The sequence below is a fragment of the Macaca nemestrina genome, chromosome 7 (genome assembly GCF_043159975.1).
Source record: "Macaca nemestrina isolate mMacNem1 chromosome 7, mMacNem.hap1, whole genome shotgun sequence".
Lineage (NCBI taxonomy): Eukaryota > Metazoa > Chordata > Mammalia > Primates > Cercopithecidae > Macaca > Macaca nemestrina.
In genome coordinates, this window is record NC_092131.1 from 16,931,217 (window position 1) to 16,946,298 (window position 15,082).

Consider the following 15,082-nt stretch of genomic DNA (forward strand, 5'->3'; position numbering starts at 1 on the left):
GGTGATAGTACAATAGAGACATGAAGGAAGTGAGAGTGAGCCATGTAGATATCTCAGGAAGGAGATTTCTAGGTAGAGGGATCAGCCAGTATTAAGGCCCTTTAAAATGGGATTATGGAATGAGTGAGAGTTACGGTAGTAGGAAAGGACGTGGAGGTGATCATATGGAAGAAGGATTGTACAGATCACTCAGGACATTGAAGATCATTGTAAGGACTATGGCTTCTTCTCTGCACAAAATGGGGAGCCATTGGGTAGTTTTGAGTAGAAGAGTAGCTATCTCCTATTTTGGAAGAATAATTCTGGTTGATAACTGTGATAACCCTGTAGTGGGACAAGTGTGGAAACATGAGGTCCAGATAGAAAACTGTTGCAGTAATCCCAGCAAGAGATGGAACTGGCCTAAACTGTGGAGTAGCAGATTTTAGGACTATTTTGGCATTAGATCTAATGAAATTTTTTGATGAGTTAGATGTGGGGTATGAGAATTCAGAAGAAACCTAGTGTGGCCCCAAGGTTTTTGGCCAGAACAGCTGGAAGGATGAAATTGCCATCAACTAATATGGGGTAGGCTGCTGATGGGGAGATATCTGGGGTGGGGAGAGAAGTTCAGTTGGACAGGTTAGGTTTGAGAGATTTATTAGATACACAGCAGAGATGTTAAGCAGTGGGCTATATGAGTCTGGAATTTGGGAGAGAAGTCTGGTCTGGACCTATGAATTTGGAAAACAATGTGGGTTGTCTCAGAAGACAAGTGAAAAAATGTTTCAAGGATGAAACTGTGTCATATGCTATTGTTAGGTTAAATAAGATGGAGACTGAAGATTGAGCATTGACTGACTCAGAGTTAACCTTAGGAAAGAGAATACCAGTAGCCTTATTGTCATCCACATATGCAGACAACTTGGGGTTTTCTGTTAAAAGGAATAGTGAAATTCTGTGAAGAACATAGCAGAGGATGAAGTGAGGTCAAAAGAGGGTTTTTTCCCCTAAGATGGGAGAAATTACAGATGTCATACACTAGTTAGAATAGTCCTGAAAAGGAAGTGGGGTAGATATACTAATATCTACCACCCAAACCCTGATATCTACCTCCTATAATAATACAGCAGATAAAGTGGGAAATTGCTGGAACACTGTCCTTGAGAAGGATAACATCAAACGCATACGTGAGTTTGTGCGTGATCATGCTACTAGTGCTTAATGAGTAGCATGGTCAGTTCATGCTTAGGAACTGAGGAAAGTTGAGTTACTAGGCACACATGGTTGGAGGTTAAGTGGTACGTACTGGCAGCTTATAAAAGGTCTTCTGTTTTCTCACTGAGTGTGAGGAAGGGAATGGACACATCGAGATTTTAGGAGAAAGGAGATGATAATGTAAAATAACCAACTAACAATGTGGAAGAGTGAACAGATTAGGGAAATGAATGTGTTTGTGGAGTACTGTTAAGACCCACATGAGATTCCTGATTATGAATTTAAAGTGAAATTGCCTGGGCTCATGCCTATTATCCCAGCACTTTGGGAGGCTGAGGTAGGAGGATCGCTTGAGCCCAGGAACTTGAGACTAGTCTGGGCAACACAGTGAGACCTTGTTCCCATAAAAAAATTAAAAAATTAGCCGAGCATGGTAGCACGTGCCTGTATTCCTAGCTACTTGGGAGGCTGAGCTGGGAGTATCGCTTGAATCTGGGAGGCGGGGAGGGTGCAGTGAGCCAAGATCCTGCCACTGCACTCCAGCCTCGGTGACAGAATGAAACCCTGTCTCAAATGAGTGAGTGAATGAATGAATGAATGAATGAATGAATGAATGAAATTGGCCAACCTGATTATACGGTTTTCTCCAACAACGTGTAGCTGCACTGGTACAGATAAGAGTATGTGGTGGATTAAATTTAATTGTGTTTTAGTACCTTTACTTCATGTGTGTGTATCCATTAACAATATATATTATGTATGTTTTTTACATGTACGTATATGACATATTCTATTGCAAATTGTTTTTTATTTGACCTATTCTTGAAATTTATCCAAGTTGATAAATGGGATGTTTCATTTATTTTAACTGTTGTATAATAATCCTTTATATTAGTTATCCAGTCTATCTTTTCTCCTACTGAGGTACATTTTGGTTTCTCTATGTTTTCTCTATCACAGTGTTGCATTTTTCCCCAGATGTTATTGATTTGTTGGAATTCTTTTTTTTTTTTTTTTTTTGAGGCGGAGTCTCGCTCTGTTGCCCAGGCTGGAGTGCAGTGGCCGGATCTCAGCTCACTGCAAGCTCTGCCTCCCGGATTTACGCCATTCTCCTGCCTCAGCCTCCTGAGTAGCTGGGACTACAGGCGCCCGCCACCTCGCCCGGCTAGTTTTTTGTATTTTTTAGTAGAGACGGGGTTTCACTGTGTTAGCCAGGATGGTCTCGATCTCCTGACCTCGTGATCCGCCCGTCTCGGCCTCCCAAAGTGCTGGGATTACAGGCTTGAGCCACCGCGCCCGGCATTTGTTGGAATTCTTTAAGTATTATAGATACCAACCCTTTATAACTAAATGTTTTGTAAATTTCTTTTCTAAAATTTTAACTTGTTTTTAATTTTGTTTAATGATATTTTTTGCCATTTAGCATTTTAATATCCAATGTACTAATCTTTTCTTTTAAGGCTTATTTTTTCAATTAAAAAACATTTTAATTGTGGTTAAAAAAACACAAAACAAAAATTACTATCTTAACTGTTTGTAAATGTATGGTTCAGCAGCTTTAATAATGCTCATTTTGTTGTATAACAGATCGCTAGCACTTTTTCATCTTGCAAAATTGAAACTCTATACCTTTTCCCCCTTCTCCAACCCCTGGCAGCCACCATTCTACTTTCTATTTCTATGAGTTGGACTACTTACAATATCCCATGTCAGTGGAGTTGTACAGTATTTATTTTATTTTTGTGACTATTTCACTTAGCATAGTGTTCTCAAGGTTCATCCATGCTTATAGCATGTGACAAGATTTCCTTCTTTATTAAGGCTGAATAATATTCCATGGTATTTATATGCCACATTTTGTTTATTCATTTACCTGCTGATGGACATTTGGGTTGCTCCCACCCCTTGGCTGTTGTGAATAATACAGTGAATGTGGTTGTGCAAATATTTCTTCAAGAGCCTGCATTCAATTCTTTTGGATATATACCCACTAGGGGGGCTGCTAGATCATATGGTAATTCCACTTTTAATTTTTTGAGGAACATTCATACTATTTTCCATAGCAGCTGCACCATTTTACATTCTCACCAGCAGTGCTAAAAGGTTCCAGATTCTCCATATCTTTGCCAACACTTGCTATTTTGGTGTTTTTGTTTTTATAGTGGCTATCCTAATGAGTGTAAGTTGAAATCTCATTGTTATTCTGATTTGCGTTTATCTCTAATCATTAGTTATGTTGAGCATCTTTTCATATGCTGTTAACCATTTGTATGTTTTCTTTGGAGAAATGTCTGTTAGAGTCCTTTGCTCATTTTAAAATCAGGTTATTTGTGGGTTTTGTTGTTTTTCGGTGTTCTTTATATATTCTAGATGTTAACTCCTTATAAGATATATGATTTGCAAATATTTTCTCCCATTCTGCAGGTTGCCTTTCATTCTGTTTGTTTCCTTTGATTTTCAGAAGTTTTTAAGTTTGATATAGTCCTATTTGTCTGTTTTTGCTTTTGTTGCCTGTGCTTTTGGTGTCATCTCTAAGAAATCTTTGCCAGATCCAATGTCATGAAGCTTTTCCCATGTATTTTCTTCTAGGAGTTTTGCAATTTTAGGTCTTACATTTAGGGTATAAAATCAGGTGGAATTACTTTATATTTTTAATACAGATAACCCAATTACCTTTAAGTATTTGTTGACTAGTCAGTTAATCTTTTCTTGGCTTATTTGAAATGCAACTTCTGTCATATAACTAAGTTCCCATGCATACTTATGAGTCTGTTTTTAGGCTCTTCACTGAATTCCATTTGTCTGTTTGCCTCACCCTGCATCAGAACCAAAATATCTTAAAACATCTGGCTGGCCGGGGGTGGTGGCTCACACCTGTAATCTCAGCACTTTGGGAGGCTGAGGCAGGGAGGATCACTTGAGGCCAGGAGTTCAAGACCAGCCTGGGCAATATAACAAGACTTCATCTCTACAAAATATTTTAAAAATTAGCTGAGTGTGTTGGTGCATGCCTTTAGTCCCAGCTACTCGGGAAGCTGAGGCAGGAGGTTCACTTGAACCCCAGAATTTGAGGTTGCAGTGAGCTGCAATCATGCCACTGCACTCCAACGTAGGCAACAGAGCAAGACTTTATCTCAAAAAAGAAAGAAAAAAAAAAGCCTGTCACTTTATAGTTAAGTCTTGATTCTGAAAAGGTGAGGTCTTTTTCCTCTTCACCCTCACCCTACCTCCCTCTCCTTTCCCCTGACCTTCTTCCTCCCTCTTCACTGTCTATTCTTTGCTTTTTATGTTCCTCCACATTAATTGTGGGATCTAATATGTAAATTAATTTGGAAGGAACAAAATTTTTGGATATTGACCTCTCCAATGAATTTGCATCAGTGAATGTTCAAATCTTCCTGTTTATTTAGTTGTTTTTTCTTTCAAAAATATTTTGTACTATTATCTGTAATATTTTATACATATATTATTAGACTTATTTCTATTTATACTTTTTGTTTCAATCGTAAAAATTATCTTTAAAAACTGGAATATTTATGGTTTTTTTTGCCAGAGCATAGGAATGTTGTTGACCTTATACATAAAACGTTGAATTCTTATTAGGTGCACAAATTTAGATTGACTTGGATTTTTGTGTAGATGACTACATTGAAAAGAAAAAAGTCAGAACCACTATTTGTAAGTAATAATGGCTTTGTTTCTTTTCATTTCTCACACTTTTTAGTTTCTGTGTGTTTGGGGATGATTATTTTGTTTGAGTTTGGCTTGGTTTTATTGCTTTGTCTACCAAGTTTTATACGTATATATATTTTTTACATTAAAGAACATGTGTTTTAGTCATTTAGTATGGTATTTGCTGTAGGTTTTTGGTAGGTAAATTATATTTTTAGTATCTAAGAGTTTATTGTTATAGGGAAATTCTTATGGTTTTTCTCTTTAACCACATAATGATGTGAATTATATGAATAGATTTTTGTTTTCTTTTTCAGTGTTAGACCATCTTTCAATTCCTGGAACAAACTTAACTTTCCATGATGTATATTTTTTATACATTGCTGGATTTTATTTGCTAATATTTTACTTAGGATTTTATTTTCTAAGTTGACCTATAATTTTCCTGTATAAAATTGCATTTGTCACATTTTAGTATCAAGGTTGTCCTAGCACCATGAAATGGATTTGGAATGGTTTATGTAAGATAAAGATACATTTCCACTAAAGGTTTGTGTGGATTCACTTTCAAATCTGCCAGTGTGTTTTTTTCCTTTTTTTTTTTTCTTTTTTTCATTTTAAGTGAGTACAAGTAGCTTTTCAAATACTGATTTAATTTTTAAAATACTTACAAGTATATTTAGAGTTTTTATTTCTTCTTAAATGTTACTTTTTTATAGAAAATTGTATTATCTTTTTAAATTCTTTGACATCAGTTTCTTCAGAATTTCCTTACTTTTAAAAACCTCTGTAACTATAGTAATGTTTTCTTTTAAATTACTGATATTATTCATTTGTTACTTTTCTTGATCCTTTATGAGAAGTGTCCCTTTTATTAGTCTTTTGTAAGAAAGAGCTTATGTCAAGCCTTCCATTTTTTTTGCTTTCTTTGATGAATTTTATTATTTTGTACATTTTACTTTCTATAAACTACTTTCATATTCTTTTTCTAAGCTTTTAATTTGGACATCTAGCTCACTAATATTTAATCTTTTTAAAATAAAGCTGTGAATTTTAAAAAATAGCTCTAGCTGCATCCGACAAGTTCTTATGTATAGTATTTTTATTGTTATTCTAACATTCATTGTCACCTTTTCTTTGAGTGGTGTCTCATACCTGTATCCAAGCACTTTAAGAGTCTGAGGCGGGTGGATCACTTGAGCTCAGGAGCTTGAGACCAGCCTGGACAACATAGCGAAACTGCGTCTCTCTACAAAAAGTACAAAAATTAGCCAGGCATGGTATCATGAGCCCAGCTACTTGGGAGGCTGAGGCAAGAGGATCACTTGAGCCTGGGAGGTCAAAACTACAGTGAGCTGTGATCACACCACTACACTCCAGCCTGGATGACAGAATGAGACCTTGTTTCCAAAAAGCAAGAAAGAAAATGAAAAAGATATATGCCTGAAAGACTGTGTTTGTGTTCTCTAATTGATAGAGGATTTTGTATATTTTCATGAGTATCATTCAGATCTTGAATATCTTTACTAATATTGTTCCTTCTTGATCTGTCGGTTTATAAGAAACATACATTAAAATACCCAGTATGATTGTGAATTTGTCCATTTCTCCTTGAAGATATCTCCATTTTTATTTTGTATATTTTTAAGGCTTTTCACAACTTTTTGAGGATATTCAAGCTTGGAATAGAGTTATTTCCCTAGTGAAGTGTTCCTTTTATTATTTTGTAATGTACATAATTTTAATAAGTCTTTTGCTTTAAAGTTCATTTCTCCTATTAATAAAGATACTCCAGCTTTCTGTTGGTTAGTGCTGTCTGATACAACTTTTTCCATCTCTTTACTTTCGATCTTTCTTTGTCATTATGTTTTAGGTGTGCCTTTTGTAAATAACATATAGCTGGATTTTATTTTTTGATCAAGAGTTTCTGTCTTTTAACTGGTGCGTTATGATACCTGTATATTATGATTACTGATATATTTTTATTTCTCTTTTTTTGCTTTGTGTTTCTCTTTGCTTCTGTTTTCCTTTTTTCCTGTCTTCTATTTAAATGACTAAGATCTTTTTATTTCATGTCCGCCTAATGGTCTAGAAGTCATGTATATTCTATTTCTATTCTTTTAGTAGTTATTACCCTGATTTTATTTGCTCATTTATTTTTATACACAAGGCATTTCTGTAATATTACCCTGATTTTAAACTTGCGCTCTGACTTAACAGAATCTGAAATTATCCATTATCTGTCAGACAATCATGACCACTACAAGAACATTAGAATGCTTCAACTTCAATTATTTATCTAATTTTTATATTATTTAGTATTTTAGTCCTACCTGCTGAATTTCCACAAGTTAATAATTACTGTGTGGTTATTACTTTTATAAATTCAATGCTTGTTTATATTTACTTACACATTTGTTTTCTCTGCTTATTCTTGCTTCTTGCATCTGAGTTTTTTCTTTCACGTTCAGTTTATTTCTTTCTAAAATACATACTTTAGATTTCTTTTCAGCAAAGATCAATGATTAATAAATTCTGTCTTTATCTTAAAATGCTTTATTTTGCCCTGCATATTAACTGATAACTTAGCTGCTGGGTATAAATAGATCTAGGAATAGACCTGTGAGATATACATATAGAGAGATATGTAGATATAGATACAGATACACACACATATACATGCACATACATACATATATATGTCTCTCTTTTTATTGTAAAATAAAACAGATTAAAAAACAAAATAAATGTATGGCTCAGCGAATTATTATAAGGCAGCACCCTTGTAACCACCACTCAAGTGAAGAAATAGAATTAGAATGTGGCCACTCAGGAATATATTTTTATTTAATCTGCTTAGGACTTTTGCAACATTCTGGGTAATTTTCTCAAATTTACTAAGTCTTTAGTAAATTTTACTAAGTCTTTTTTTTTTTTTTTTTTTTTTTCTGAGACAGAGTCTCACTCTGTGGCCCAGGCTGGAGTTCAATGGTGTGATCTCAGCTCACTGCAACCTCCACCTCCCAGGTTCAAGCAGTTCTCCTGCCTCAGCTTCATGAGTAGCTGGGACTACAGGCATGTGCCACCATGCATTTTCAGTAGAGACAGGGTTTGAGCTATGTTGACCAGGCTGTTCTCAAACTCCTGACCTCAAGTGATCTGCTCACCTTGGCCTCCCAGAGTACTGGGATTACAGGTGTGAACCACCATGCCCAGCAATTTTACTAAGTCTTGAGAAAATTATCCAAAATGTTGCAAAAGTATCCTCTAATGTACTGTCTTTCTTTAGCTGTGTCTAATACGTTTAGTCTGCCTTTTTTATTGCCTAATTTCTCTATTTGCACAGCTCTATTTTATTATTTTTCTTTCTTTCTTTTTTTTTTTTTTTTTTTTTTTTTTTTTGAGTCAGGGTCTCACTCTTTCACCCATACTGGAGTGCAGTGGTGCAATCATGGCTCACTGCAGCCTCGATCTCCTGCTCTCAGGTGATCCTCTCGCCTCAGTCTCCCAGGTAGCTGAGACTACAGGCATGCGCCACTATGCCCTGCAAATTAAAAAAAAAATTTTTTGTAGAAACAGAGTTTTGCCATCTTGCCCAGGCTGTCTTCTTTTGTGTCTTTTATCTTTTACAGCATGCTGGTCATTTACAGATTGTTTTTCTGCTGTTTCAAGTAATCCTTCTATTTGTTGTGTCTGTGGAGTCTAGTTCACTTACTGAGTAATATCAAGACATCAGGGCTTTATAGGAATTCTGGTCAGGCTAAGTTGTGAGAATATCTCTGGTTCTATCATGTGTCCCGGGGTGTCACCATGTTTGGCCAGATTTTCCTACTTCTCCATACCATGCGGAAGAGTAAATTCAGATCTCAAATCTAAGAAGCATAAACCTAGGCATTTAAGATCACAGGAGGAACCTTGTTCAACTAGGGTCTAGACAGAAACAAATGAGTGCTAGCAGGTGAATTAATTTTTCTGTAGTTTGTTTTCACCGAGGTTTAGCTTTCGTTGGTTTCAAGGTTTATGCAAGAGTGGTAATTCTAGCCCATCTCATTTGAGCTGACAGCCTCATCTTTTATCCTCACAGGGTATTAAAACTCAAGTTTCTGGATTGCTGAGACCTGTAACAACTCACCTTTCCTCCCTTTGTGTAGCCACAGCACTAGGTCATATGCCTACCTCTCTGGTTTTCTGTACCCACTTCCTGGCTGGCACCCAGGAATTCCCCTTTCTTTCTTGTGAGCCTGGTCTTTGGCGGTTACCAATGGAATATGTAATCCTTTTTAAAAATAAAACATTTCTAGATATTTGTGTGGAGATTTGCCAACATTAAGAGTCTTTCTAAGTATGGGATGAGAAAAAAAAACTGTTTTCATTGGTGATTTTACACCAGAATTTATCTGTCACAGGTAGATATGATTAGGACAAAACACTGGCAAATAAAAGCTAGGAATTAATTCATCAAAGTCTTTATTGAGAAATACTTGAGTCTGGCATTTGAGTTGCTATTGGGATTCCTCCTTAGAAGGAAACCAGCTTTTTATCCAGTGTTATGGAATCCTTTTCTCTAAGGAGCAATGAAACCTCCTTGATTGGCTAATCACTTAAAACACATGAGTATTCCATATTATCTGCTAGTATGTTGCACACATCCCACTCCTGCTATTTTTGTTCATAATCAAGTAAATTTTCATTCACAATTTTTTTAACTGTGATAACTAATGTTGCTTATAGTATGGGCATAAATGTCAAATAGATTGTCTCCTTGAGAAAATTGTTACTTGAAAAAAGTATTGTATTTTAAACAAATAATAAACCATAAGCATAGTAGAATTGTTACCTTGAAGTCTTTCCTGCTCCTCTCAGAAACTCTGGAATATGTTTTATGGCGCATCCTTCCCCTGTCAAATCTCGTCAGTTTGTCTTCTTGGTACAATTATTTTAAGGCATTGTGCATCTTCGTAGGCAAATAAATACAAATTCAAAAGTTACAATTGGTGATATTTTTACAAATAGAAGATAAACTCTTAGGAAGTTTAGGCAGAGACCTAAAAGTTAGAACCCAGAGGGAATAACACAGGAGGAAGCAAATATAGATTTAGAACTATAAGATGGGTAAGATGGCAAGGGTTTAAAATAATTGAGAGAATTAAGAAATGTTTGTCTTTGTTTACTACTATTCTCAGTGATTGGAACTTCTCAACACTTAAGCCTTAATTTTTCTATCTCCTGGAATTTCTATCAAATAAATAATTATTTTTTAATGTATACCCTATCAACTCCTCCCCCAAAGCACCAGATAAGCTAAAATGAATTATAAGAGAGGCCAAAAATTACATGGAAAAGGAAGAAGAAATATCTTATAAGCACTTAACTTGGGGTGGTTGTGAGCTTCCTCTAAGTTGAGATAATAAATGAGCTACGTAATTGCATCATTGATCATCTAAAAAATAACTTTTTAGGCTAACTTTCAGGCATGATATATTAGCCCTTTTGAATTTTTAAAATTCTATAGTAAACATCTACCTTTAAGAAATGATCTTTTTTTAAAGACGATTTTGTTTACCATCGTTAAACATAACATTAGCATTGTCAAACGGACACAAGATGGTAAGGTAGAAAAAAAAATTTTTTATCCTTTTTTTATCTTTGGGTTTACTATTCCCCCTTCTTAGAATTTGGTCTTTCCTCCCTCTTCAGGTTTCCCAGTGTTTTCTCAGTCTTGCCTAATAAAGTCATTCATACTAATGTGTTAGACAGTTCATGTTGCCTTACTAGGACTATTTGCATTCTTAAAAAAAAAAAAGACTAAATCCACAACTGAAGTATACACACATACAAAAAGTGAACAAGAATGAATGAATGGATTCATGGAAAGGATGGATGGATGGATGGATGATGGTACCATTTCATGCATGAGAAGTCTTTCTGATGGGATAACATATACCCAGAACTCGTATTAAGTAGATGGTGGTCTGTTCCAGTGAAGAGAGGGTCTGTCAGGTAGATTCTACCAGTACTTTGCCACTATAGTGTATCTCAACCACTAACATGTATTATCAACTTTCTTCTTTTGTCACTTGTCATACTAGCTTGAAATCAAATCCCTTTTTTGTTTGTTTGTTCAAGACTGAAAGAGCATATTCCTTTTGTGGAACTATTGAATACATGGCACCAGATATTGTCAGAGGGGGAGATTCAGGACATGACAAGGTATGTTCTATTTTTGATGCTTCTTTATATATTTCTATAAAATGTACTATAAGAATCCTAATTAACAACTTAGGTCATCTCTTCAACAGAGCCGTCTTTTTGGTGTTGATTGTCTTACCTTCCTTTTTTTTCTCTTTTGCTTTGTATTCCTGAACACATTATGATATCTAGTATTTTGGAGGAAAAAGATAATAGAAAGGTTAGGACATTCTAGATTTCCCTTTTAAAGGTTTTATTGGTGAGAATTGTGTTTTATTTTATAGAGTAACAGTCTTATTAAAGTTGAGAGCTTAAAACTAGTCAAATAATTTTTATTTTATTTCCATTGAGAGAGCCTATTTCTTAGAGTACAAACTGTGACTCCATTCTTTTAAAAAATTATGGGCCTGTAATCCCAGCACTTTGGGAGACCAAGGTGGGTGGATCACCTGAGGTCAGGAGTTTGAGTCCAGCCTGACCAACATGGTGAAACCCCATATCTGCTAAAAATACAAAAAATTAGCCTGGCGTGGTGGTGAGTGCCTGTAATTTCAGCTACTCGGAAGGCTGAGGCAGGAGAATGTTTGAACCCTGGAGGCAGAGGTTGCAGTGAGCAGAAATCGCGCCATTGCACTCCAGCCTGGGCAACAAGAGTGAGACAGCGACTCAAAAAAAAATTGCTTACTTATTTTTGCATGAGACCGTGGCCTTTTAGGATGCAACTGAACCACAGTGCAATACAGAAGTGTCACTGCATGTAAAACTGCACATTGTTCCTGTTTGAGTCGTGATGAATGGTTTTGGACAGTATTTATTGGCATTTTAAATTTCTGCTAGAAAAACATTCGGAAACATAGTCATCTGTATCACCTTTAGTTAATATTTGCTTTTTAAGCTGTCACTGAGAGGTCAATGAAAAGGGAATCAGTGATATTTTCTTATTCCCAATTTCTGCCTTTAACTTTCCAGAGACACTGGAGACTGTTGATTATCTTCCCAACAGAAATAAATATTTTAACAACCCTAGGAGAAAGAAAAAAATCCTGAGTTCTAGATAGTTTAAGTTTGTTTTCCTAAGCCCTCTAAAAAGCTCAATTTTTTTGGCCTCTTCTCTTCCCTTTGTATGTGCAAAATGAAGATTCTAGAAGAAACTTTCTAAGTAATTATGTTACAAAATCTAGGTCGTGGATTTTTTTCTGTATTAAAGGGTACAAAATTTGTTCATTTTTTTAACACTTCTGTTTTATTAATAGCTTTATCCAAATAAGGTATTCTATTTTTTGTTCTCCATCTTTCCTTCTCCTTCATTCCCTTTCAGAGTCCCACATACGCAGTTGTGGGACTCTGGCTGTGGAGATATCTGGCTGTGGAGAATCTCTGGTCTCCTTCCTGATGACTAATCATATATTTAAAAGCACGTTCTTCAAGTTTGTGTGGTACTGGTTTTGGGACCCAGGGCTAAGAATCTGATTATTGATCTCTTGTCATTTGAAGAACGTGGTTTTGAATCCAACAGCAAAACATTCTGAGGGTTCTGACTCAAATGGCAGTCAAACTGCTTGTATAAATAGAAAAGTTTAATTGCTGGTTTAGTTTGCTTCTTGATATTCTTTGAAGCTGTTGGGGAATTTGGTAGGAATTTATACCTGTTAATTTGAAAATTATCTTCAAAGACCTAATGGAACTAATTTTCACATAAGAAAATCTTGTATTACTCCTAGAATTTCTACCTACCTAAGGTGCAGAATATAGCTAGTCAATAAATATTTTTTCCCACACCTGGAACAACCTGACGGTTATTAAATGAGATAATGTATGCAAAGTGATCATCATAGCACCTGGCGTGGGGAAGATATTCAGTAAATACCTTTGCTCTCATGATTTTAGTCTTCCTGATGTGTTTTGTATGTCAGCACTCTGTATTTTCTTAGTAGCTCTAAGCCCATAAATTTTGTCACCTCTCTGAAACTTAGGCCCCAGAAATTCAAAGCAAATAGTTTGAAATTTTAACATCTAGCTAATATTTCTCATTGGTGTACACTCATGTGTTCAACAGTTATTAAAATTCTGATTTGCCTAATTACAAAATAAGTAATTTTCAATACATCAAGATTCTTTAGGCCAGGCTTGGTGGCTCACACCTGTAATCCCAGCACTTTGGGAGGCTGAGGCGGGCGGATTGCTTGACCCCAAGAACTTGAGACCAGCCTCGGCAATGTAGTGAGACCCTGTCTCAAATAAAATAAAATAAAATAAAATATTCTTTAAATTATGTATTATTTGTTATGTTCTCAGTTCAGGTAACTGCATTTATAAATAGGTTTCCAAATTAGAACACATTTTATTTTATATTATTTTAGATCTTCCCATCAGTGAAGACTCTGAGGTTTATGTGTGATAGGTTCTAGAAGAAAAATTGATTTAGGCAGTTAGGAAAAAATAACATACCTTTGGATGTGGTATTTTTTTTTCATTTTTTGTTCTTTGATTTTTGGACATTTCATAAGGCTCACTGGAGCTGAATACTTTAGTTCCTTATCATAAGCCCAAAGAAATATCACCTACTTAAAATTTTAAAAATTTATATCAAGTTTAAATTTTTTTAATTAATCAAGGTAAATGGTTACTAGTTTAAGAAATAACATACTTTCTGTGCTGAGGATACTTGGATATTTGTTTTCTAGATGTCTTTCTTGCATGTGCTAATTTAATACTCCTTACATAGAAGGAGGTGTACAAAATCATTTTTTAAAACATTTTCCTAATAGATAGCTTTCTTCATTTTTTTCTTTCTTATAAAATATTTTAGTTGATAATTCTATAAAATGAAATTATTGTTGTTTTATAGGCAGTTGATTGGTGGAGTTTAGGTGTTCTAATGTATGAATTACTAACTGGAGCATCTCCTTTCACTGTTGATGGAGAAAAAAATTCCCAAGCTGAGATATCTAGGTAAGATTTGACAAAATAAAATAAATGCATTGTTTTCTCAAAGGAACTGATCACATTTCTGCAGTTAGGCTGATGTAAACAATAATTTTTTTAAATGAGGATAGACAAAGTGATGTTTATGTGGTAAATTTTCTTTTCTATCATATAGCATATAGATATGTTACCTTTATATTTCTTTATACTGATTGTATGTGTCCAATTGAATCTGAAGTTTAACTTATCATCTGTAGTGTCATGATTTTGGTGTGCCCCAGAGCACTTAGAATATTATCTTACACTTAGTAGATACGTCATATATTGAGAAGTTTATTTAATGGATACTTTTTTCTCCACTGTGTATGTAATTTATTTCTCTGTGACTTTAACATGAAGAAACAGTAATGGCATTTTTGAACTCATGAACGTAGGCTCAACAGAAACAAATACCATAAAATTATCCTTTTGTAGGTCTCAGAGCATTATTCTCTTATTTTCCTTCATAGCAGCTATCACAGTTGCAGTGTTACATTTTTGTTTATAATTGTTTGATTAATGTCTATCTGTCACACTAGATTGTAAGCTCTGTGAGAGTAAGGGACATGTCTGGCTTTGATTCTCAGTACTTGCTATATAGAACTCCCTAAATATTTGAGGGATAAAATGGGTTAATGAACAAATAAGTAAATAGAGACCAACATTATACTAATTACTAGTTATGTTTTTGTCCTGTTTTTACTTGAATTTTATAACTTTGAGAACAGATTTGGCATTAAAAATTAAAAATTGAGATTCCACTTCCAAAGAAGATGGAATAACAGGGACCAGATTTACTTTCCTGCCTGAAACAATTTTAACAATGGGCAAAATACATGAAACAACAGATTTGAAGACATTGGACATCTGGAAGTGAAGGATAATGATCTTTGAGAGGCGGAAAAATAAATGAGGTGAGCCCTGTGATTGCCCCAGCTTACTGCCTTGAGAGCATTTCCAGGCTGCAAAACCCAGACGCAGTTGAGGAGGTGGAACTGAGAGTCCAAGAAGATCAAGACAGCTAGAGTTTGCAGGCCAGAGTGTGGGAGACAAGAGTGGC

General features: G+C 35.1%; 1 protein-coding gene across 7 annotated transcripts in view; it reads left to right on the plus strand.

Annotated features, from left to right (window-relative positions):
* The window catches only part of LOC105467554 (ribosomal protein S6 kinase A5), a 206,819-nt gene that overhangs the window by 137,279 nt on the left and 54,458 nt on the right, over positions 1-15,082 (plus strand). For 6 of the 7 annotated variants that reach the window (XM_071099715.1, XM_024788436.2, XM_011717240.2 and 3 more), the window contains 2 exons: positions 10,996-11,079; positions 13,907-14,010. In XM_071099715.1, the coding sequence (XP_070955816.1) occupies positions 10,996-11,079; positions 13,907-14,010 (188 nt within the window). Of the gene's footprint in view, positions 1-10,995; positions 11,080-13,906; positions 14,011-14,046; positions 14,937-15,082 lie in introns of those variants that run through there. The other variant, XM_024788434.2, reaches the window with a different exon arrangement.